Here is a 23542-nt window from a genome sequence, read left to right on the forward strand (position 1 = left end):
CCTCTCAGTCTTCTCTTCTCCAGGCTAAACAGGCCCAGCTCGTTTAGTCTTTCCTCATACGACAGATGCTCCAGTCCCTTAATCACCTTTGTGGCCCTATGCTGGAACCTCTCTAGAAGCTCCATGTTCCTCTTGTCTTGGAGAGCCCAGAACTGCACCCAATACTCCAGGTGCCTCCCAAGAGCTGAGCAGAGGGGCAGGATCCCCTTCCTCAACCTGATGGCAACGCTCCTCCTGATGCAGCCACGATCCCACCGGCCTTCTTGGCCACAAGGGCCCATTGCTGCCTCATGGGGAACTTCTTGTCAACCAGGACTCCCAATGACTCTCCACGGAGCTGCTTTCCAGCAGGTCAAGCCCTAATCTGTGCTGGTGCCTGGGGTTATTCCTACCCAGATGCAGGGCCCGGCACTTGCCCTTGTTGAACCTCATGAGGTTCCCCTGTGCCCAGCTCTCCATCCTGTCTAGGTCTCCCTGAATGGCAGCGCAGCCCTCGGGAGCGTCGGCCACTCCTCCCAGTTTGGTATCGTCCACAAACTTGCTCAGGGTGCCCTCTGTGCCCTCATCCAAGTCACCGATGAACAAGCTGAACAGCACCGGCTCCAGCACTGACCCCTGGGGACGCCACTGGCCACAGGCCTTCAACTAGACTTGGCCCCATTTATCAGCACCCTCTGGGCTCTGCCATCCAGCCAGTCCTCAATCCACCTCACTGTCCACTCGCCCAGCCCACACTTCCTGAGCTTCCCCATGAGGGTGTTATGGAAGATACTAGAGATTTCCACTACTACTGCTAGCTGATAACAAAGGCAGGGCTGATTTCACAAAACATGCACCATCTCAAAGCATCTAGTCACCCAGGCTTCCTCTAGAGTCAACAGGACACACCTCAAGAAGGTAACTGATCTCAAGTGCTTCAAGCATGTACACTGCAACTCCCTCACTGTGCAGGCAGGATCTTTGGATCCAAAACTGAAGCAGGGTTACTCTCCAAGTTAAAGTTCAAAACAACAGAACCTCTACAACAAAAAGACAAGCCGGTTAACTTGCAACTGAGACAAAAACAAGCAAACAAACACATAAAAAAAGGCAATCCACAAATAAGTTAATGGACAAAGAAAATTGTCCTATCTTTCCAAACGCACCCAAAGGATCATCTACTGATAGAATTTATTTGCTTGAAAATCTGCCCTTATTCCTTCCTTTATGGGACAGATAGGATTATAAATTTAAATGTATGTTCCTATCAAGATCTGACAGAAGTTATAATTTTTAATCAAATCTGGGGGCTGTACTTATTTCGTAAATCTCACAATGTGACCAAAAACAACATCAGAGAGAGCAATTTAGCAGTTTTATATCCACTGTACATACACTGCAAAATTTCTACAACAGAACTACATTCAGGAAAGTTTAAAATGTAAAATGGAATCATAAGTGAGCCAGGGTGGTGGTGGTGCTGGTGGTTTGGGATTTTTCAACTTAAAACAAACAAATACCCCACCCACAACCCAACAACAAAAGAGATTCAGAAAATGGCTCCTTCTTTTGGCCCCTTCTCTAAGTCAGTAAGGAAAGAGATAGTCAAAACAGTTTTATGTATATTCAGATAACATGGTGCTTTATGTTGAAACACAACTTTTTCTTCCCCAAAGAAAACTCACTATTCATTTCTAGTATCCAAGTCACATGTTATGTCACAAGTGTGACAAACAAAAGCTTAGTTTCCAGTTATGTGTAATCTCTCCCTTGAAATGAAGGCAAAAAAAAAAAAAGTAGGAAAGCCCCGACCAAATCACCTGAACTTTCCAAAACAAATTGAACAAATGCTCAGCATTCACAGGAATTTAAGGTACACTGGTACACCAGGTGCAATGCCAGAGCAGTGAGCTCAGATGATGACTACTGTTCAACTTGCCAACAGAACGGTCCTTTCTATTTCCCAGCACAGTCACTAGAAAGTAAGCTTAATCTCTGTGGCAATTACTGCATCAAATCACACAAAATAATAATGCAAATATTAAAAAACTTTAAACAGGTGATTTTTCAGAAGTCAGTCCATCTTTTTGCAGTAGTAGTAAAATAGAAAGCAGATTTCCTATGAAATTTCTTATATCTATAGTTGTGTCAAACTTTGATCTGAAAATCACATGCAAGTAACCTTGTAACAATTCATGTCTTTTGGAAAGCAATCCAAGTTTATCTTGGTATTAGAAAAAAAAAGAAAACAAAAAACTGTAGCTTGCCTATGTAACCGGGAAGACTTTACTCTTGATGATGCTATCCAATTTATATCTTGTTGGGAGAAGAAGCCTTCTGAAATAATTTAGAGGTCATATAAATGAGGACCAAATCCTCTGGCTTTCTAAAACAAGAGTAGCTTCTTTTGTGCAACCCAGAATGGACATTTGAGAACTGCACAACCACCAATCATTCAGGCACTGCTTAACTTTTTGAAACTTCTGGGAAAAGATCCTAGTCCAGCTAAGATGCAGCTCTTTGTATAATCAGCACAAAAAGCCAACTTACAAAGAGCTTCTTCCTTCCCTGCTTTAAGGGAGGGACATCGGAAAACAAATTGATTTAAGAGAGTGTAAAGCCATCAATGCTTCTCTCTTTGCAGAGATTTTTTTTAATAAGTACAGATATAAGCTCAGTCTTTTTCAGGACCTTCTGCTGAGATCCAGAAGCTTACAGCCAAGCATTTCTGTGTGTAACTGAGGTTTAAGTTATCACTTAGATTTATTACTAAAGAAATGAATAGTGGTGAACACACACCATATTTTTAGAGAGCTTTCTGAGGTGACTTTGGAAATGACAAACCTATACATCTGACTCCAATAACTCTGGGAAAGCTACTAAAAACTGTAATAGTCTGGGCCAAACAATTCCGTTTTCCAACACAGCAAACCCCGAAGTATTCTTTAGATTTCAGCACTGAATTCAAGAAGAATATGAGAGATTTGACTGGATCGCCAAATAACTTGCCCAGGTTTCCCTAGATTACCCCCAAATGCCATTTCTCCTGCTATCAAAGCTCTGTGCTTGACAAAAAGCAGCTTTTCCAGCATGTGACCATGGCTCAAGAACCATAAATGCGCTAGTATCACTCATAAAAAGCACATTTCACGTAGCCTGCACCTATATTTCTTGTTGGAACATTAAGGAAACAAGAAAAAACCCTCAAACACCACAATTTGATTCCTGAAAAGGAAAATTCTGGGGTTATTGCTAGTATACACTGAACTTCTTGAACACATAAAAATTCAGAAAGAACCTTAATACAGTGAAGGCATAAGCCTTCTTCACGTGACAATATATTCAAACTGAATCACAGTTCTACGAGCTGAAGGTACTGCACCACTGTTTACCCTCTTGAGAAAGACGGATACTCTGTCCCACCATACTTGCCCCTTCTGCAGATGAGACCTGATTTTGTCAATATTTTTATTCTTATCATCTTTTACTTCAGCAAGAGTTATTGCTTTGTGAAGACTAATTTGAAAACCCTTAGTTGTTTTGCTCTAAATCAAGTGGATATGCTTCCTGAAGATATCAACCAAACACAATGGCTCCATTTCTCTTTCTTATTCTGAAAAATTCATGTGCAAGAGGAATATTTTCAGTAGTTCCTAATCAAATGAATCCCCTAAACAATATATCTCTCTTGCCATGGCGTCATTTCTACCTGAAAAACAATTTAAAATTGATTCTGTATTTCTGCACCACCTAGGTTTGTTTGTCTACCACTGGCTGGAAGTAAAGAGCCAGGGCCAGAAAGTTCTTCCGTTTGCTGACCAGTTAGTGTTCGGTGTTCTGAGGCACGTACCACAACAAGTACCCTTTGCCATACTCGGGTTTTGGCAGAAAGTCACCTACTGAGAGAAAAGGGTGGAGAATTCAGAAGTCGGAGAATAAACATACTCATGAAAAAAATGCAATTAGATGCTTAATTGAGCAATCTGAATTCACAAACACATTATTAATCAGCAAAGTTTGTGCAAGGAAGGAATCATCTCAGCAGAGCACGGGGATACCTCGAGCCTTCTGTCATCTTCCTGTGGAAATGCAGGCAGCTCCCACTTGGTCATGCTTCCTGCTACCAACAGAGACGGCTACTGAAGCAACGCTGGCAACTCCGTGTCTCTAATGAGGGCACCTCTAATGGGAAGTAATTTAGGAATATCTTGTGGCAAACACTCTGAGAATTACAAAGGCAATAGACATGCAGGAACCAAAACCTCTCCTCCAGCCTCAAATGAAAGCTTGACAAAGTATTAGATGCAACACCAAACAACAAGAGTATGAATTAATCAGGTATACAGCTTGGTGTTTGCTTTGAAAACACTGGCGGAAGGATTGATTTGCCAAACCAACACAAAGCTGCCCACGAATCAAAGACAGGCACTGCTATCTAGCGGAGAAGAGAGACATTTAACAAAATCTGAGCATAAAATTCATCTCAAAAGCTCCAACACAAGAGAAAAGAAGTAACAAAACAGCCTCCTATGAACATATCCCCAAGCTTTAGCCAGCCTTTTTTGTGATGTGCAGTAAGAGCTCAGCACACTTTTACCTAAACGCTGCAAGATCTGCTCTTGGTAACAGTGCAAACCAAACTAACTTCCTCGTATCTACTTCAGTCAATGAATGGAGATTTCCAGCTGCTCCATGGCTCCATTCAAGCATCTGTCTGTCTGCACGTAACGGTTTATTACCTGATCTTTCTCTGGTTCCTATTACCCAGAGAGGACAAGACAGATGGGCGTAAACACTTTTTTCATGTTAGTTTTAATTGCATCCTATTCTCCACACCTCTTGCCACCAGCACCCCTCTGGCAGGTCAGCCTTTTTCACCTTTGGACCCAGGCACTGTACAAATTTCAATTCACTTCCAGAGATTCAGCTACTGCTCCCACTCAATGCATGATGTCAATCTCTATTATCTGGTCTTTGGTAACAAGATCACAGTGATTTTGGGGGGTGGGAATTTTATAACCAAATTTTAAGTCTAGAAGGATCAATGCAAAGTCTAAATTCTAACCTACCTGATAGTGGCTTGTCCATAATACACTCAGAATAAAGTTCACACACATTCAACTCTATGTCAAAGTCTATTTTCAGTCTATAATAACAGCAGATACAAAATGTATGACCTGAAGCCTAAGTCTTTTTTATACAACCCTCATGCTGCCTCTATGTCTACCTTTAATTGTTACTTGCCATGCAATTCATTTTAAAAGCTACCTTCAGCAAAAAAATTACTAACGTATACACGTTATTAGACATAACTGTGAAAACCCTCTGTGCATTTCAGTGACTCTGAAGGATTACTTACAGCCTCTTGCATGGTTTGCTCGGTTTCAGAGGGGACTAAAACGGACGATAACGTGGGAGCTCAGGTGCAGCAGCCTCTGCCTGCCGAACGAGGACGCGCGCCTGGCCGGGGCACGGCGGCCCCGCGGCTGCGGCACCCGCGGCTGCACGAGAGCGGAGCAGCCTCGCACGGGCTGCGGACTGGGGCTGCTCCGCCCGCGGGCCCCGCGCACCCGCTCCGCAGCCCTCACCTGACCAGGTCCCCGTGCAGCTGCAGGAAAAGGCTCTCCCGCTCTTCTCCATCGCATATCTCAGACACCGGCGTCTCCACCGAGCACAGCACCAGGCGCAGGTCGGAGGCGGCGGCCGCGGGGTCGCCCCCGTAGACGAACACGCAGCCCCGTCCGGCCTCCTGCTTGAGCCAGTCCCTCTCGCGGGAGCCGACGCGGCTGCGGCTCAGGCAGCTCCTGCTCCCGTTGCGCTTCACGTTTCTCTGGCGGGGGGAGACGCGAGCGTCACGGACCCGCCGCGGGGGGGGGAGCCCCGCCAAGGTCGAGGCGGGAGGCGCCGCCGCAGCCGCCCCCGCTCGCCGCAGGCCCCGGCCCCTCCTCCCCCCACTCACCTTGAGCACCCGGATGGCGCCGCGGGGCCTGGCCCGGCCCCCCCGCGCGCCGCCCGGCGCCGCCGCCGCCTCGTCCCCCTCGGGCCGCGGCGCCTCCCTGGGCCCCGGCCCGGCCTCCCCCATCCCCGGCCGCACGGAGGCTCCGCGGCGGCGGCGCGAGCCGGCGCCCCGCAGGCCCCGCCCCGGAAGCGCGGGGACTTCCGTTGCCCCGCCCCGCGGGACGGGGAATGGCCGCCGCCCGCGAGCGCCGCCGCCCCTGCGTTGGCTGCAGCCCCCGGGCCGCAGAGCCAGCCCGAAACGGGAGCCCCTCGGCACCGCCGAGAGAGGCGCGCACGGGGCCGCAGCCGCCGCGGGCCCACAACGCCCCGGCCGCGGCTCCGGCTCCAGCGGCGCCGCCCGCATGGAGGCCCCTGCGCTCAGCCGCCCGCGGGGCGTCCGGTTCCGGGCACGCAGAGCCTCGCCCGGACCAGCGGGGACGAAACCGGGGCGGCTTCAGGGCCCGGTTCCGCGGGGCACAGAGCGCCGCGGCCGCCGGCTCGGAGGGAGGCCGCGCTGGCAGCAGCCGCGTTGGCAGCAGGTGGCGCGGGCCGGCGCTCCCGCCGCGCGGTGCGTCCGGAGCCCGCGTGCGCACCGGGGCAGCCTGCCCGCAGGAAAGGGGCTTCCCGGCACCCCGAGCCTCTCTCAAAGGTAGCTCCGGCCCTGCCTTCCAGGTTAACGCTATTGTCACTATTGCAAATGCACTCTTAATGCATTCACCTTAAGAAGTCCCTGCGTTTTCCCAGTTGTCCCAAGAAGCAGTGTGGAGGCCTGCTTCAAGGACAATAGCACTGGATGTAGGTAGATAAGTAGATAAGTAGCCTCGAGGAAGGCAGTACCCTGCCTACCACCCCTTGTCTTATGAGCAAGGAACAAAGCAAGAAAAGAGGACTGCAGCCCCGTGCAGAATGTCTTGTCAGCGGACGAGGAACAAAGCAAGGAAAAGAAGATAACTGCAATCGCACGGCTGGCAGGAGGCTGATGGGTTGTGATTTTAGCAACACTTGCGTTAAGAGAGTGTAAAAGAAGTTGGGTTGAGAATAAAGATGCCTCAGTGTGCGTACCAGGCTGAACGCGTTTCTTCGCAAGGTGCAACACAGCAGGACTGCAGCCACACGTATTGCCACGCTGCAGGGCCCAGCGACGCCCCGCGGCCGGGCCAGGCTCCGAGGAGCGGCCAGCTCAGCGCTGGCCTCGTGGAAGGAGCGATGCTGCCCAGCAGCCTGTCCCCTCCAGAAGCAGGACCTGCGGCTGCCAAGTTTTGATGCCATCACACAGCTCCTCCTTTTAGACCCCACATACACCTGAACGCTCAGCTGAGCGGCTGGAGGGCTCTCCTGTTGCAAAAACGTGGAGCTCACGGGTAGCTCACTCCATCACTATAGGGAAGCGCCATCCGGAGCAACTTTTATTAACTCATGTCAAGACTCAATGCCGGCACAGAAAAGGCATCTAGTTACCACCTCTATACTACATAAATAAGCTGAGAATTTTGGAAAAATATCAATTTGAGTTTTTGCTACAGAAAGGTGGATTACGATGGATTGTAACTACAGCATTATAGTGATAGTTTAGTAACTATTTTACCTCAAGAGGATTTCCATAAAGGCAGGCAGACAGGCATGCGGTGATAGAGGCAATCATACTTTGCAGAGGGAAGTGCACGATTAGACAATAATCTAAGGCAGCCTCGCTGAAAGTGGGAAACAGGGAAGAACTTGGAGCAGGCATCTGTACTGCTGTAATGAATGGTGGGACATAGAGAATATGAGAAGAGGCGTTTCAGCCAGTGAGGGAAATCAAGGCCAGGCTGCAGACACAGGAAGCTTTTTTTATGTTCGGATCTCATTACATCTTTCTAGCATCTAGGTATGCATTGCTACCTCTTTCAGGAGGGTATTTCACATTAACTGCTTAAGGGATTCATCATGGTCAGCATTCATTTTCCTCTTTAAGCTTCCTAGAAATTTGAGAATTTTGCACCATCCCCTTAGTTATTATTTCACATTTCCTGACCTTGTTATGGCCAACTGTAAGGAACAGTAAGGCCTATCCCATTGTACTTACAAAAAGCAACAAGGCACATTTTTAAATCATTGAATATTGACTCATTTTATTATTAGTCACTTCATAATTTGTTTCAACCAAAAGACAATACACACAGAAATCTAATGCATCCCATGTAAATGTTTACATCCGTTATGCTCCTCACTCACCTACAATTCAGTATTTATTTAAATTTTTCACATCTCAAAAATATGTCTGCAGAAGTTAGAATACCACCAGGCTCCCTGCTCAAATAGTATTTTTTTTTTTAAATATACTGTGAAGGAGTTGGGATGAAGATCCATGTAAAATGTAAATTACAATATCAGGAAAGAAAAAGGACTATACAGGAGTAGAGTGAAAGTTCACAGAGGAAAGCAGCCCAACAGCTCTTCCCTCACAGCCCCCAAGTAGAAAATGAACACATAGAAAGCGCACCAGCAGGTCTAAAAAACCCATCTTTGCTGCTCCATCTTGCAGCCAGTACCAGCCCTGGGGAAGGGCTGCAGCACCTGTCCCAGCTGTTTCAGCATCTTCCAAGTTAAATATCCATGGTCCTGTATAGGTGGCAGCCCCCTCATTGCTATTGCTTCAAAGAGTTGTTCAAGGCCATATTTTGTCTCTTCAAAAGTTGGACAAAGTCAAATCTTGGGACCTTCCCATGTCTCCTCCCCTGTCAGGTCCAGTATGACCACTGATCTTTTTGCCATTTCTTGGCTCAAAAGACAATACATTCACTTGGAAAACAAGAACAAAAAACAAACAAACAATCAAACAAACACCAACAACAAAAGAAAAAACATTCAACCTCTCCCAGCTCCAAAGTCTCCAATGCAGATATCAGTCAGATTAGTCATGAAGTCTGTGTCTTGCTCCGTGTGTATCCCCCTTATGTTAACACAAGGAGCATTTCAAGCAGACCGTTTAAACTCCTGCTCTCCATGGGTGGAATAAAGACTTGGCACTCTGTCCTCAGAGCGCTTTACGAGGTGGACATGCGAGTACGCTCCAGTGACAAAACGCAAAGCAGCAGCACAGAGGTTAAGAGATGCAGCAAGGGTCAAGAGGCAAGCAAAGGGATCTGGAATTAAAGATGGAGGAATGTGTGAAACCTGGCCTTTATTCTGGGATAGCATTAGCACCCTATCCCTTAACAAGGGAGGGGAAAGAGCTCCAGGGATGACAGGAATGTTCGGCCACAAGGGAGTCCTTCAAAGCCGAAGGATGTCTTCAAGCACAATACCCTTCATGTCCATGCACCTTCTCTTTTAGCCTGACAGGCAGAACATCAGGATGTCCTCAAAACACACCTCTGCACAAAGGTGTTTGAAGCAGCCAAGAACAGACGAGGAACTTGTCCACAACAGGTTTACCAAACCAAATACAAAACCCACCTGCTCTAGAAGACAGAAACTACGTGCAAGGGGGACAAGATACTCTGTTCCCAACTATTCCGTAATAAACTGGCCAGAAAAAAGACCATTTACTACTATTTTTCCCCTCATTCAATGCTTTTTCAGCAGTGCTGCTCTTGACAAAAATGAATAGAGATTAAGGTGTGCCAGACTCCAGTACAAGTGACCACAAGCAGATATCTCCAATGAGAATGATAGAGCTCATGGGGCTTTTGGGTACTAAGGCACAGTCTTTCCATTAGCTTGATGTCACATCTGGGACACCCTTGAGCACATCTGTCTAGATTCCACATGCTCACTCTCTGATGCTAAGGAGTTTGAGCTAGTGAGTAGTGAATAATCAAACCACAAATGAAGTAATAAATGTGGATGCTCAGCACCCAAGAATGGACTGCAAGATCCTGCCACAACCCAGAACCAGTTCTGCTCTAAGAAAATCTTTTCTTTCTTGCTGCATCTTGCTGATGCCAGTTCCAATAGATTAATATACTTCTTCTCTAATTCATAGGCCCTAACTGGTTTCCTTAGTAAGGCAGCAAAAATGTCCTCCAAGAGAAACTCATTCCACCACACAGACGAACACTGATATCAGTGATGCAATTAGCCCAGCGTCACATTGCTTAATGCAGCTAAAACTAAAGCAACTTGAAAAACTAAAATGGACTCCTGCTCTCCGGATTCAAGGGCAGAATAGGTCCTCTAATTCTCCCCAAATACACTGTGCCCCACTCCTGCAGTACTTCTGGCAAGAGCTGGAGCCAAGTGTTAGTACTTTTGCAGCCACATAAAGGCCAGAGCCTAAGCTTGCTATCACGCTGCTGAAGGATAGCCATCTGGAAACCCCTGTAGCAGAAATTAAGGGAATGTACCATCAATTACTTTTGAAAAGGCATTGGAAACTGGGGTACCTGCAGTTTACCAACACACTCGGGAGGGTCCAAGATAGGCCCTTCTGTCCTCCTCCCTGACCGGTCCTGAACACCTGAATAGTCTCTCGCACTGTGTCTCGTGTCCTATCCATCATCTCCACGAGAACTCGTGGAACATCGCTACCTGAGCAACTGATCCTGCTAGGGAGCATGACTCAACACGGCTGGTCATTACGCTTAGAACAGTACTGGACCTCACGTCTTTGGCCCTCCTATTCAAACAACTGGCCTTTATTTATTAAAAAAAAAAAAAATCAGTTCCTTTCAGTCCAAGGACAAACCTTGACTAACACAGATTTATCTGGAAGGGGAGCAAGGAACAAACTATAAGAATCAATTAAGTAACAAAATGGGAGAAGATCTCTTTAAACCGCATGGTCTTTATTTCAGTGCCAATGTTACAGATACAACACAAATGTCCCAGTCAGAACAAACTCAAATGGAATCCAGGGATCTACAACAGGCTCTGGAAATTAAATTGGGGAGAAGGTCTGGAATAACTGGGAAAAGTGACTTTGCAGCATAGTCTCTGATGAGTCTCCCAGCAGGCAACAGGGCCCTTGCTCAAAGAACGATCTACAAAACTGAGCGTGTCCTTTTTACCCATAAACCACAGTCAGTGGGCTAAAGGCTTTGAAAAAGTCTGTGGCAGTAAGCCAGCTGCTCCGTGGATCTCTACATCTTTCATATATCATCACACTCCCTGGGGCAGCTACAGAAGACTGTGAATCTGCACAGCTGCAGCCAATGATAGAAAGCAAAGAAAATTCAAGTGTCAGGGCTTCACTTTCAAGTACAGCACCAAAGCAATTCGATCAACTATCACCAGATACATCTTTCCTCACGCTGTCCCAGGTTTGCAGATGAACTCCCAAGGCCTGACTTGCTCTTGGTGTATATCACGTAACTAAGAGGTGTGTGTGTATACAGTAATGCACAGAATAGGCCACAAGAAGCCTCCAACCCCTTCAGATAAAGGGGATACAGGAAGAAAGAGGCAGGGCACCCTAACATCCTCTAAGTCCCCAATCTGAGCCCCAGATGAAAGTGCCTGAATACAACCCAGCTAGTAATGAATGAAAATGCACCTTGCCCTCCCCAGGGAAAAAGGACAGCAGAAAGAAGGGGCAGCTGTTCACTTGCTGCAGAGAGAAGAAAATTTCCCTGCAAGAAATTCCAGACTTCTCTTCCAACCAGGCTGTGTTTCTTTGGAGGGGAGAAGGGAATGTTGCTTCTGGCTGTGAATGCATGTGTGAGGGAGTGCAGAGTATCCTCCACAAGCAGCCAGCCTCATCAGCGGAGGAGAGGAAATTAGTCTTAACAGATATGCTTCAAAGTCAGCAATCACTTCAGGAAAATTCCTCCTCATCAGCAGGTCTCATCTGTTCCCCATGCCCATGGTGCGGTTTGGGGGATTTCCAGGGATCACAACCTTCTTCCCAGAGTTCCTTTGATTGGGTGGGGTGAGAATAAGAATGGTGTCAGAGCTTCACTGCCAAGACTGAGGGGGAAAGTTGTTGACTTCTGCTAGGTCCTGCATTGCTGAGCCCTTATGATTATATGTCAACTTAATCCGCATACGTAGTTGTTGCTAAAAGAGAAAAGAAAAAAAAAAATCAGGTCTTCAAAGATTAGTGATTTCCCCTAGGTCCATCCCCACCCCTAAGAGGGCAAAATATGGACCTTTCTTCACCACAACAGCTTGCTGAAAGGATGTCCAGGGTGAGCTATGATATTGTAAGGTAAGTGCTTAATTTGTCAGAACATTGCTTACTCACTGTAGTTCTCAAATCAGGTATGAGTTTGCTCTGAAAACCCATAGTACAGCTTCCACTCACATCTCCGCACTGGTCCTGCTCTCTCAAGCACTTAAGCCTTAAATACAGCAATAACTGCATTCAAATCCCAGTTAACAATGGAAGAAAACAGGAGACAGATTTGGACTCTACTGCTCTGTACTTGGGCTCACAGAGAGAGTTGTAATTTCTCATGCTAGCTGTTCATCACTCAGCACAGCGGAATTGGCCTGAGAACTTCAAGTACTGCATAGCACTACGTAGCACTGGAGGAAACAGCTTAAGACAGACTGGAAAGAGACACACTTAAGAGCATTTTCTCCTGGTGTGAGTAAATGATGGAACAGCTCAGAGATTGTTTTATACTCCTTCAGCTAGTTCTCAGCCGGATGGATTCAGGGTGCCCATGAATAACCACCACAGCACAGCATGTTCTGGCCAGGTACTCTGTTCTCACTCCTGAAAAACCTTATTTGCAGAAACACTAGAAATAAAAGCAAAAAGCTGGCTACTTTAGCCTCTTCTCCCCATACCAAGCAAAACTTTGAGGGAAATACAGAAAAACAGCAGACGGAGGAAGGAAAGACAAGGACTGCCCCATCCATCCTCAGACTAAAGAAATTGTCCTTTACTACTAGTAGACCAATATTATCTGGCTTCAGCTTTTGTTAAATTTGGTGATGTCTGGGGAGACCAGACATTCCCACTGTATGAGTGCAACCTTGCTTGCCCACACTGAAGAGATCTGCCAGCCTTTCAACCTGATCATCACAGTTCTCGCCTTCCTCCTCAGCTTCACGAGGGAATGACGGAGTCCCCGCCACCCCAGGTAAAAAGGCCTTTTTACAACTATGGCAAAAGAAAAATCTACCTCCTAAACAGTCAACCTGTTCTGAGGTCCCCTCCTTCAATTCCTGGGAGCTACACAGTCTAATGGGCAAGATTCTTGCAAAGCTGTATGTTCAGGCAGTAGCACAGTAAATGACAGTAAGAGATGTACAAATGCCTGGTATAGAAGAACTAGATGAAGAAGTGGTCAAGAGCACAGGGCAGTGAAACACTGTTTTGCACCTCAGCATTCTCAAGTACTCACAGGTGTTCTGGTATCCCAGCAAGAAAGCCTCCAACCATCTAAGTATATTTTGGCTTGCGTGCCCAAGTGAGATGGACATATTGAAACTCCTGGCACCTTACAGGAAAATGCCTAAAACCTCCCAAATTCAGCTTTCAGGTGGTCTTTGAAAAATGCTCTTCAGTACCACAGTTTCACTAAAATGTAACTTTAAATATGTACAAAACACAAAAGAGAGTAATTACCATTAAATTTTGTTATCTGTGGGCAGAAGGGAACCCACTGCATGGATATGGGGGGAAGGGTATAGGATTCACAAAAACTATGCTCTAGAAGACAGTCACTTAAATGAAATCTTTCACAGAGTCAGTGAATTTCTAATGTGCACATCAGTCTAGCAGTAACACTTAACATATCCAGAGCAGTATGCAAGCATTAACCTGCAAAAAACTTAAGAAGGCAGGAAGATCTTAAGGCTATTTCACAGAGAAGAAAACAGTAATCTCTATTTTACTTTCCTTTCTGATGCCTTCTGAATACTTGCAAAGCCTTTTTGAAGGACACATGGGTCATGCCCTCAAGTCTCTTTTTTTTCCCAGTCCTGAAAGCTTATCTCTGAAGGCTATAAAATAAATGGAATTACTACTGAGTTACAGTTAAAGATTCTTCCCTTCAATTGTTTAAAAATACACCCACTACATATTAGACACAGACTTGAGACAACTTGAGAAAACAGACCTTAAAAAAAGAGTCAATCTTTGTTACACAAAAATCACTCAAGATATACTCCTGCAGCTAGCAAGAAAGAACTTTACATAAATTTATCTTTTAAAAAACTTTCCTTTCAGACTTCATTTATCTAACGCATACAAAAATAAAGCTCAGCTCCTTTGGATGGAATGTCTAAAAATTTAAAAATGCTGAGAAAAACAGCACTCCAGAAATTCAAAACAGCAAAACTAGGAAGCTTTTTTTTAGCAGTATGACTAAATAAAAAGCCAAACTAGTGCAAACTAGTGCAAAGAGTCCTTTTTCATAATTTCTTCCAGACCTCAACCAAAAGGACTTGTCATTTTAACATATCACTCTACCATCAGTCCCTATCTCCCAGAGATGAATCCATAACCAATCATACATAAATGTTCAATTCTCAGACAGCAGTCTTAACTCTTCTCAGAATTACTCACCTTTTGCGGGTTCAGGACTTTAATAACCTGTGTGATGGTCCCCGAGTTAAATGCAGGGATGACACTGCTGCTGGGAGACAGGAGCTGCAGCTGAAATGTCTGAAGAAAGGACAAAGGCTTTTCAGAAACAGTTTGGATATAAATGATTCTTCCACATCAAGAGAAGTCACAGAAAATTAGTGGCCGTATATATATATATGCCATCAGGACCAAGAAGTCAAACACTGCAGTCCAGGACAGCCCACAAGCACTGTATGAGCAAAGTCCAGAGAGCACAAATACCAGGGGACAAGGGCTCATGTAATGTGCCAAAGCTAGTGGTTATGTACTGTTTAAAGCAACAGACTCAGGGAGATAGTCAAGGCTGCTCAGCACACCAGCAACTTCCAAAGGTCTATTTTCCCCTCTAATTACTTCCTTATACTAAATCTAGCTGAAATAAACTTAGACCATTATTAATTCCCAAGAGTCAATATATTTTCCCAAACTTGAAGAACACTCTTGCCTTGCTTAAGTGGTCTACTCTACTACAAACTAGGCAACATCCATCTCTTGCACTCTGTGTAAGAGGAGGCAAAGACAAGACACATTAAAGGAAAACTGTTATTAATCATCATTTGGAAACTTTTCATCTCTCATTTTATAAGCAGCCAGTAACTTCAAACTGCTTTCTCTTTTATTAATGGCTGCAAAAAGCACAACATGTTTCTTAAGGAAGAGAATGATGTCTTGGTCTTCCTTTTGACCTAACATTTTCCTGGTGTGGATTAACAACCTCCTTAGCATGTAGTGTATTTAAAAGAACTTGTCCCAGCAGAAAAAGCCCAAACTGACAGAACTAGCCTTTCATTGCCTTGTTACTCATGCTGCTTGTTTCTATCTGTAGGAAAGCACAGATCAGTAAGTATTTGCAGCTGGCCCTCAACCCATCTCCACAGGTGCCCTAAGTGGCTCTACCTTTGGTACTGCAGCTTGGAAAACAAAGTCTGTCATATCCAGCTCTGTGCTGTTGGAGGCCTGTATTGTGATTACAGTGACACTGGGGTTGGTGTTTGACCTCTCAAATGTGAAGTCGATCTTGAGCCCATTCTTGCTGTATGCAGTAATCGAGGGTATTCCTGCAGAAAACATAAGAGCAGTAGATATGCAGATTCTGGAGATCACTCATAGCACCAGGGAGCTCATTCACTTTATTCCAGATCTGAGCTCCTCCAAAGTTTAAGCACCCTCTGCTCCCTCCTCCATACCTTTAATAAGCTTCTACACTTCCCTCCCAAACACTGAGACCCTCACTTTCTGCTACCCAGTCTGTCTTTCCTCCTAAAGTTGACTGCCATCAAACCTCAGCCTTAGGATTCACATAGACATACCTGCAGCAAGATCATTAAAGAGAGGTTGTGATGAAAGCCCATCAAGGAGGAATGGAGGTTGTGATATCTGGGGGGCAGGGGCAGAGACAGGAGAACCTATAAGGAAATGTTGGAGAATTATAAAATTTAGGTGTCAGGAAATAAATGCTAATTACCCCAAAGGCTAATTACCCCTTCTTAAAGGCCAACTGCAGCATACCAATGTTTCCATACATGAAGCTCTACATTGACATCCTTCTTTTCTGATTTCACCAGCAAGGACTGGCTCGTCTTGAGCTAGCAAATATCTAAACAGAACCAACTCCTCTCACCTCCTGACTCTCTCTGGAAAGGTTGACAGCCTTCCAGACTTGAGTGTGAAATTCCTAAGACTCACCAGCTAATCACACAGCATCAGCTGCTGACTTCATTCAGACTCCCACCTATATTCTGATAGATCTGATAAGAGTGAAGACCTGAAAGGGGTTAAGGAACTCTTGCCAGCCATCCGTCCTATCTTTGGCAATCAGGCTGACATCCCACTCCAGAAGAGAGGATCTAGACTGTCAGGAAATACAGTCTGCTCACCTGGCAGGTTGAGATCTCCCAGGAGGTCAAGCAGCTCTCCACCAGCAGAAGCTGGCTTGCTTGAAGGTGCAGTGGGGATTACAGGTGCTATATCATTTCCTCCCAACAAGTCCAACAAATCATTTGCCTAATGAAAAAGTGGACATAATAGTAACATATTCAATTATCTGCTGCTTCCCTCTGCAAATCATGAATCCCACTTGCTCTCAGCTTAAAGGCTAACAAGCTTCTGGCCAGTTTTATATCCTGCAAAAGACCTAATTTCTATGCTCTCAGAACCACAATCACAGTAAAGCATAGTGTTTGTGGACATTGAGACTCAGTGATTGTGGTCAGGCTTTTACAGGTCTTTATTCGATCTTGCTCTTGTGCTCCTCTCCATAACCCCTTCCCCACACATGCTCTTAACATTAGAATCCTTAAGGTAGAGTATGATACAATCAATCACCACCAGGTCAGAACTAGGGAACAGACAGGATGAGGGAAGGAGACTCTATCAAGTTACTGTTGAAAAGGTAGCGAAAAGTAGAGTGGTCTGATAGACTGTGGAAATTTATCCCAGACTGGTGTCCATTACCTGGCTAGTAGACTGCAGTCCAGTGGGTGGAGGTTTGGTTTCCAGCACTGCTGGTTCTGTCTCTCCATTGGTCTGTACAACCTCAGTAGGGCCGTTTGTGGTGGCCTTCTCCATTACGGGCATTCTCTCAAGCAGGGCTGGCCTGAAAGAAGCTGACATAGTTACACTGTGCCATCTTCCCAGATCCCAATCCAAGTACTCACACACTCAGGTGATGACGTACACAGGACAGCCTGCCTTTTCCTTTTGGATCCAATACAGACAAATTATAAAACTGCATGGCTCAGCCTAAGATGGTCAGAGAAAATCCTTGACCTTCTGATCAGTCTAAACACATGAGCTAATAGCTGAAAGTCACAACAGACCTTCCTGCCCTCTGCCCTAGAACTTGACACAGTTTCCACTGTGGGGCTGGGATAACAAGCCCAGGACTCAAGAATTAAAGAACTGAGCAATGGTGGATTAACTGCAGTCACAGGATACTTGATGGCTCTGTTCTGCACACAGCTGAGTCAGAGGCCAGGCTGACTAACTTCTCTTCGCAGCAAGATTAGCCACATAGAAGAGACTAAAGCTGGAAAAACAAAACATCATTTAACCAAATTCCAGTTTCCAAAGAGATGAAGTTTAATCCTTCCAGGTACCCTCCTAAAAAGATACGGAGTCTGAAGAGAAGGCCCAGAATCTGGACACAAAGAGAAACAGTAAAGGTCCATATAGGGAAAAGTCAGTGTGCAATATAAAAAAGGCAGGCAAATCAAGACACAGAGTGGTTCATGTAATATGTGTAAGTTATGCTCTCTACACATCTTTCGGACTAAAAGTTTTCAGTCTCAACAAAGCCAACAGTGGCATCTTCAACCACAAACCAAGTCTTAATGAGCAGAAACTGTTAAACATTAACAGTTTAACTGGAGAAAAAAAAGAAAAAAGAAGAAAAGGAAACATTCACTGATGCTCTCTTGTAAGACTGAATGAAATTTACGCGTTTTTCTTTTCTTTCTAAAAAAACTATGAATGGATATACTGCCATTTGATCAAGAGCCAGCTGATCGCCAGACACTGATGGCTGCTGTGGTTAGATCAGATCAAAAGTCTTTCATGCTGTATTTTTTTAAAATTCACTCGTAAGTCCTTATGTGAAGCCCTAGGCAACTCACATGCCCTAGCTTGTTCATATGACTATTCCAAGAAAAAAATTACAGTTCCTGCATGGATCCTAAACGAAGAGGGAAGAGAAAAAAAAAATCACAATGATGGGTCCTACAGAGTTCATTTGGCTAGTACATTTAAGATTCAACACCTGGAAGTGAAAATTAGTCAAGTTCAAGCTCAAAACAGTATTCATGTTCTGGCAGAAATAGCTACTTATCACAGAGTATCTTCTCCCAGGATATGCTAAATTCTTTAAGCATTCAGTAACCCTTCAGATCAAATATTCTAGTTCCCTACAATCCCACCAGCATCACTGGGTGAAGCTCTCTAGTTGTGCTATCCAGGAGGTTAGAGTAGATTATAATCATGCCTTTTCAAATACCAAAACTTACTAGCACTTACCTCATGTGATCATATTTCTTGAAAAGTGCATTATATTCCACTGCCCTCTGCTGCAGCTCCACATCAATGCTGCTGCCATAAATGGAGACCACTTTCTTAATGCGACTGCCAAGCAAAATAAAAAGCCATGGAATTACCAGAACTGAACTGAGCCAGGGATTAGTCTGTGTCAGACACCAGATCACCATCTGGCCTCTGCTCAGTAGACATCCTGTGCATCTGATTTGAAACATGAGTCATTGCTGCTTCACTACCTATCTGTGCAACATAAGTTTTTGAACTATTCTGTCCCTTCAGAACAGAATCAACAGCTGTTTAATATACCATAGAGTATGCCATGCTGGAGGCAAACAGCCCATAGACAAATCATTAAGAGGAAATGTGACTATTTTTCTCACCATCATTAAAGAAAGCCACTGGAAAGATGCAGACTTTCTTTCCCATTAGGGAATTTCCAAACAAGGGTGTTAAGTCCTCACACAAAAAGAGGCTATTCACATACAGAGAAACTGGTACTAATCAGAGCAATAGTGCAGCCCACAAGGCAAGGAGGACTGTGAAAGGCCAGAAAAGCATTTTAAACCATGGAAGATATGCACAAAGAATACTTAGTTCTATAGAAGAAACTGATGCCTATAGATTTGCAACAAAGCCCTGTGCAGCACAACACCAAGAAGAACTCACTTGACAGTACAGGTGAATCTGGTGGAAAGCTTCATGATGGCAGTAAGAGCATAACCACGTGTAACAGATGCAGACATATTAGATATCAGGACACTTTCTAAAATATCAAGAACTTCATCCTCTGTTACCTGTAAAGGTAAAGAAAGGTTAAGCTGAGACAGAGAGAGGCTTTGCAGCAAACTTTCCACGGCATACTATGAAATGCGTGTTTACTACCTCCTCAGCAACATTGTGAGCCTGCAGCACGTGCTCACCATGCATGGGCCAAGGGTGTCTGTGGGCATCTTATGATATTACTTTTAAAATACAGATCCTGTTCCACACACTGAGAAGGAGGTTTACCACTGAAAAAGCAGAGCTAAAACCCTCGGCAGATACCCTGAAAGCTAGGTTAGCACTGAAACCACAGCACTGCCCAGTGTAAGTCAGAGATAAAGCTGGTTGTGCGACAGAGCCCATGCCTGTAGCATGGTAAGGAGATTCCCGTGCAATCAGTCAGCATCATGGATGTTATTGCTATGTATGTGCCACAAGCACTACCCTAACCAGCAGCTGATCAAGCAGCTCCATGCTCTGCTAACTACACGCTCATTCTCATTTCTCAAGCTATACCTGGATTGGTTCCTCTTCTTCACATTGACCAGACACCAGAAGATCTCCATACTCCCCTATGCACCAGGAGGCCACTTGAACCAGGGGCTGCTGTTGAAAGAGGAAAAACAAACAAAAAAACCAGACGCTTCAGAGACGCTTTCTGATGAAGTAAACCACCACCGTTTTCATGAGCAAGCTTCGCCCTCCTTCCAGTCAAGGAAGTTCTCTATAGCAGAGGAAAAAGGAGTAATTGATTTCATTGGGAATTCTCTACAAGATTTAAAGAGATGTTAAAGACTGAGAGAAGTCATATGTTATCTGCAATCTGGCCTTTGGGGCTAGATGATGTGATGCTGACTTTCCTTGAGCTGTTCAGGAAACATGCTTATTGGAATATAACAAGGAAATTGAAGCTGGCCATTTTGGTTGTTACCTGGGAGTAGTCACCGAGGATGGCTTTGTAGAGTCTCTGCACAGTGTAGGCATGCATCTCCACACTATTAGTTATTAGCTGAATGAGGTTGGGAACAGCGTCATCACGAACATAGCTTCCTGCCTGCAAGAAATATTTATGTAATCAAGAGACACGCAAAAGTTGTTCAGTTTCACTGTCTGACCCTCAATAACACACAGCACCTGCTGATATCGTTCAGAAGGCCAGCTGATGTGTATGCAGATAATAATCAAATAACATCTACCCTCACGTGCTTTGTAGTTGATTTTGAGCTGAATCAGATCAAAAGCACTGACATCTTCATCAAGCACTGCGATATACCAGAGGAAAACTATGCTATCAATATTGTGAATGTCTGTAAAAATGACATGATACAGACAGAAGTGCCCTGTGATTTAGAACTATAGAAGAAACAAAAAGCAATAGAGAAAATGTTTTGTGTGTGTGTGTGAAATAGGAGGCTTTAGTCAAAACAATAACCTCTACGAGCAGAAGACAACTTAGTCCTTTCACAAAGTCAGATTCCATGCTAATCAGCACAAGACCCAGGGACCTGACTGCCCAGCGCTCTTTATTACTGGAAGATGCAGGTCAGAGCTAGGAACAGCCCACTTCCAGGCTGGCAAAATAAATGCAACAATACACAACTGCACAGCTTTGGTACTGAAGGAAAGACATACACCGCCTAAATAATGTTCTGTTAGATATGCTTATGGCACTGAGAAAAGAACATGCAAAAAGAAAGAAATTAAATGGATCCAAGGAGATCAACTAAGTTAGAAACCAACTAGCCAAAGCAAGGAGAAGAGACCATCATTCTGTTTTCATCTTGTAAGTCTGGTAGGCTGGACAGCACAACTGAAGAGCAACAGGCAGTTTCATGAAAACAATTTCATAAATGGTTTCTCCATCAGTTTAGAAGGAAGAAGTTACTTTAACAAAAGAAATGTTTGAAAGCAATTCTCACAGCTAACCATCTAACTGAAATCAATTCTCAGTCTACTTTTTTCTGGTACACAACTGCATGATAGCACACAAGTCAGAGATTCACTTCCTGATTAAAGAAGTTCGCAAATTTTAACATTCACACTAATAAAATCCTTTTCCAAATCTTTGCTTGGGAAACACTGCCAATGCAAATTGGCAAGATCTCTTTCCTCTGGTTTGCTGAAACACTCCAGTTCCACCTTAGATGTGATGTTTACAAAAGATTCAAATAAGCTTTCAGAAATTCAGTTTGGAAGAGTTCTAAGACACAATGTCACTCTCCTTCTAAGTCACTTAGGGCTGTATTCACTCATCCCTTAAAGGACTTCACATCAAAGCAGAGAGAGCAGAAGAGCTGCCCTGACCTGGAAGCAAATGTGATTATGGCAGCGGAAACACAGACTCTGCTACACAGAGTCTTACATGAAGTCATATATGTTTTCCAAAAATCATGTATCTCCTGACAGACAGCCTTAGGTCACTACCATACTCATGTAAATACAGGCTTAAAGGCATTTGTGTATTGTGGCTATAGAGGCTGGCTATAGAGGTAATGCTATCTCCCACTTTATGATGAATAACTTCTTACAGAATCCAAGAGTTCTTGTATAAGCACATGAGAGAGAACTCAACTTACCGTTGTTAAGACTCTCATAATAGTATCTATGTGCCAACGTTTAGAAGGGGCATATCTATCAAAGAAAAAAAAAAGGCATAAATTACAGAGCAATAACTATTACTATTTGAATAACAGCAAGAAGATCAACAAAACTATCAGAGTTTTCCATTTCAGTCACCTCCTGCTTCTTAGTAAATCATGTCATTATTTGACATTTTGTATCCATGCTGACACTGAAAGCCGAAATGAATATACATGGCCACAGCTAAGAAACAGCACAGCAGTACCTGGCACATACAATAATTCAAGATCAGGCTGCTGATTACAACAGCACAACAGTAATGAAATCATTTCACTCATAGAGCTCATCTAGGAGAACGCACAAGTGTCAACCCAACACCTGTTCCCAACAGTGATAGAAATCAATATATTAGACTAGTTTAGGAATATGATCTAACGTCTACCCACATAAATCCTTGGTACAAAGCACCACAGGCCGTATGCCTATGGGTGAGTAAAGATGATAAACTAAATACAGGCCAGTAATTAAGAGGATATGGTCAAAATGTTCTCTCTCAGGTATGGGACATAACACACATAAAATGCTTATAATTCCCAGGATGGACAAAGAAAATTGCAGCAAGTAAATTGACACCATACTTTTCTGCAGCAAGAAATATTCCAGATGCACAGTCTGCCTTAAACTCCGGCTCACAGGAATCCAGAAAATACAACAACTCTTTCATCATTCCACGGACATTGTTCCCATTAACAAGAGCAAAACTCAGTTCCATTGCACGCCTAAGACAAGAGACAGAAAACAAACACACAAACAAAAAAATATATAAAATACCTTCCAGCTACTCAACTGGAAGGTTTACATTTTAATAAAGAAAATTTTCATTATCCTAGCACAATAGCCTTCTGCAATTAACATTCCAGTATTTTCCATTTCAGAGGCAAACACTAAATACAAACCAGTAAAAACTAAATGGGGTGAAGTGAGGAGTCTCCAGTACTTTCTAGAAACACTTGAGCAGACATTCCAATGGCTAGAAATATATTTCACCACCGGTTTATCACCATTAAATTCTGACCATCTAGGTATTTGTAATTACATGCTGGTTACATCTGACACACAACCGCAAGGAAAAAAAAAGGAAAGAAAACGAACAAACCCTCATCCAAGTTACAGCTCACTTTCTCCAATTTCAGCAATTTAAATCCATCGGACCTCTTCCGATTGCTATACATTAGAGATTTATTTCCAAATAAAATACTAACTTATAAGTTTTATTATATCTTATCAGTTAAATCACATAAAATTTCTAGAGCCCAAAGGCACCCTCATGCTCTTTTCAGAACCCTTTTCATTTTTATTCTCCCATGAGTTGGCACCACAACTAGACAGAGTACTGGCAATTTGAGATTCCTTGCTGTGTTCATCCCATAGTCAGAGGTTACCCCTAGCCTTTGTACTTGAAGCTTCTGTATGTAGACTTAGTGCAGCTCCTCAGTCCTTTCCCCTTTTTGGTATGAAGACTACTGTCTTTAAATGTGAGAGATTTCTGGGCTTATGACTGCGCAACCTTGGAAACTAACTATGCACTAAACTAATGCATTAAAATAGCCTCATTGAATAACCCAGACTGCTCTAAAACTGAATGCTCGGTGTCAGTGAGAACTCCACCCTAACTTGTGTCCCCTCCATACT

At 44.2% G+C, this 23542-nt stretch overlaps 2 protein-coding genes across 2 annotated transcripts in view; both read right to left on the reverse strand.

The window, feature by feature from the left end:
• PHLPP2 (PH domain and leucine rich repeat protein phosphatase 2) overlaps positions 1-6061 on the reverse strand; it is a 29816-nt gene extending 23755 nt beyond the window's left edge. Inside the window, exons 1-2 of the mRNA XM_088526207.1 lie at positions 5939-6061; positions 5568-5809 (exon numbers count right to left, since the gene is read on the reverse strand). Coding sequence (XP_088382333.1) covers positions 5568-5809; positions 5939-6061 — 365 coding nt within the window. The remainder of the gene's footprint in view (positions 1-5567; positions 5810-5938) is intronic.
• Positions 6062-10724: 4663 nt separating this feature from the next.
• AP1G1 (adaptor related protein complex 1 subunit gamma 1) overlaps positions 10725-23542 on the reverse strand; it is a 40554-nt gene continuing 27736 nt past the window's right edge. Inside the window, exons 12-23 of the mRNA XM_088526210.1 lie at positions 22489-22629; positions 21847-21901; positions 20202-20324; positions 19787-19876; positions 19175-19302; positions 18491-18595; positions 16934-17075; positions 16357-16483; positions 15790-15885; positions 15377-15537; positions 14420-14518; positions 10725-11955 (exon numbers count right to left, since the gene is read on the reverse strand). Coding sequence (XP_088382336.1) covers positions 11854-11955; positions 14420-14518; positions 15377-15537; positions 15790-15885; positions 16357-16483; positions 16934-17075; positions 18491-18595; positions 19175-19302; positions 19787-19876; positions 20202-20324; positions 21847-21901; positions 22489-22629 — 1369 coding nt within the window. The 3' untranslated portion in view covers positions 10725-11853. The remainder of the gene's footprint in view (positions 11956-14419; positions 14519-15376; positions 15538-15789; positions 15886-16356; positions 16484-16933; positions 17076-18490; positions 18596-19174; positions 19303-19786; positions 19877-20201; positions 20325-21846; positions 21902-22488; positions 22630-23542) is intronic.

The sequence above is a fragment of the Tinamus guttatus genome, unplaced genomic scaffold, assembly GCF_059628265.1.
Source record: "Tinamus guttatus ecotype Peru unplaced genomic scaffold, ASM5962826v1 Tinamus_guttatus_pri_ptg000244l, whole genome shotgun sequence".
NCBI lineage: Eukaryota > Metazoa > Chordata > Aves > Tinamiformes > Tinamidae > Tinamus > Tinamus guttatus.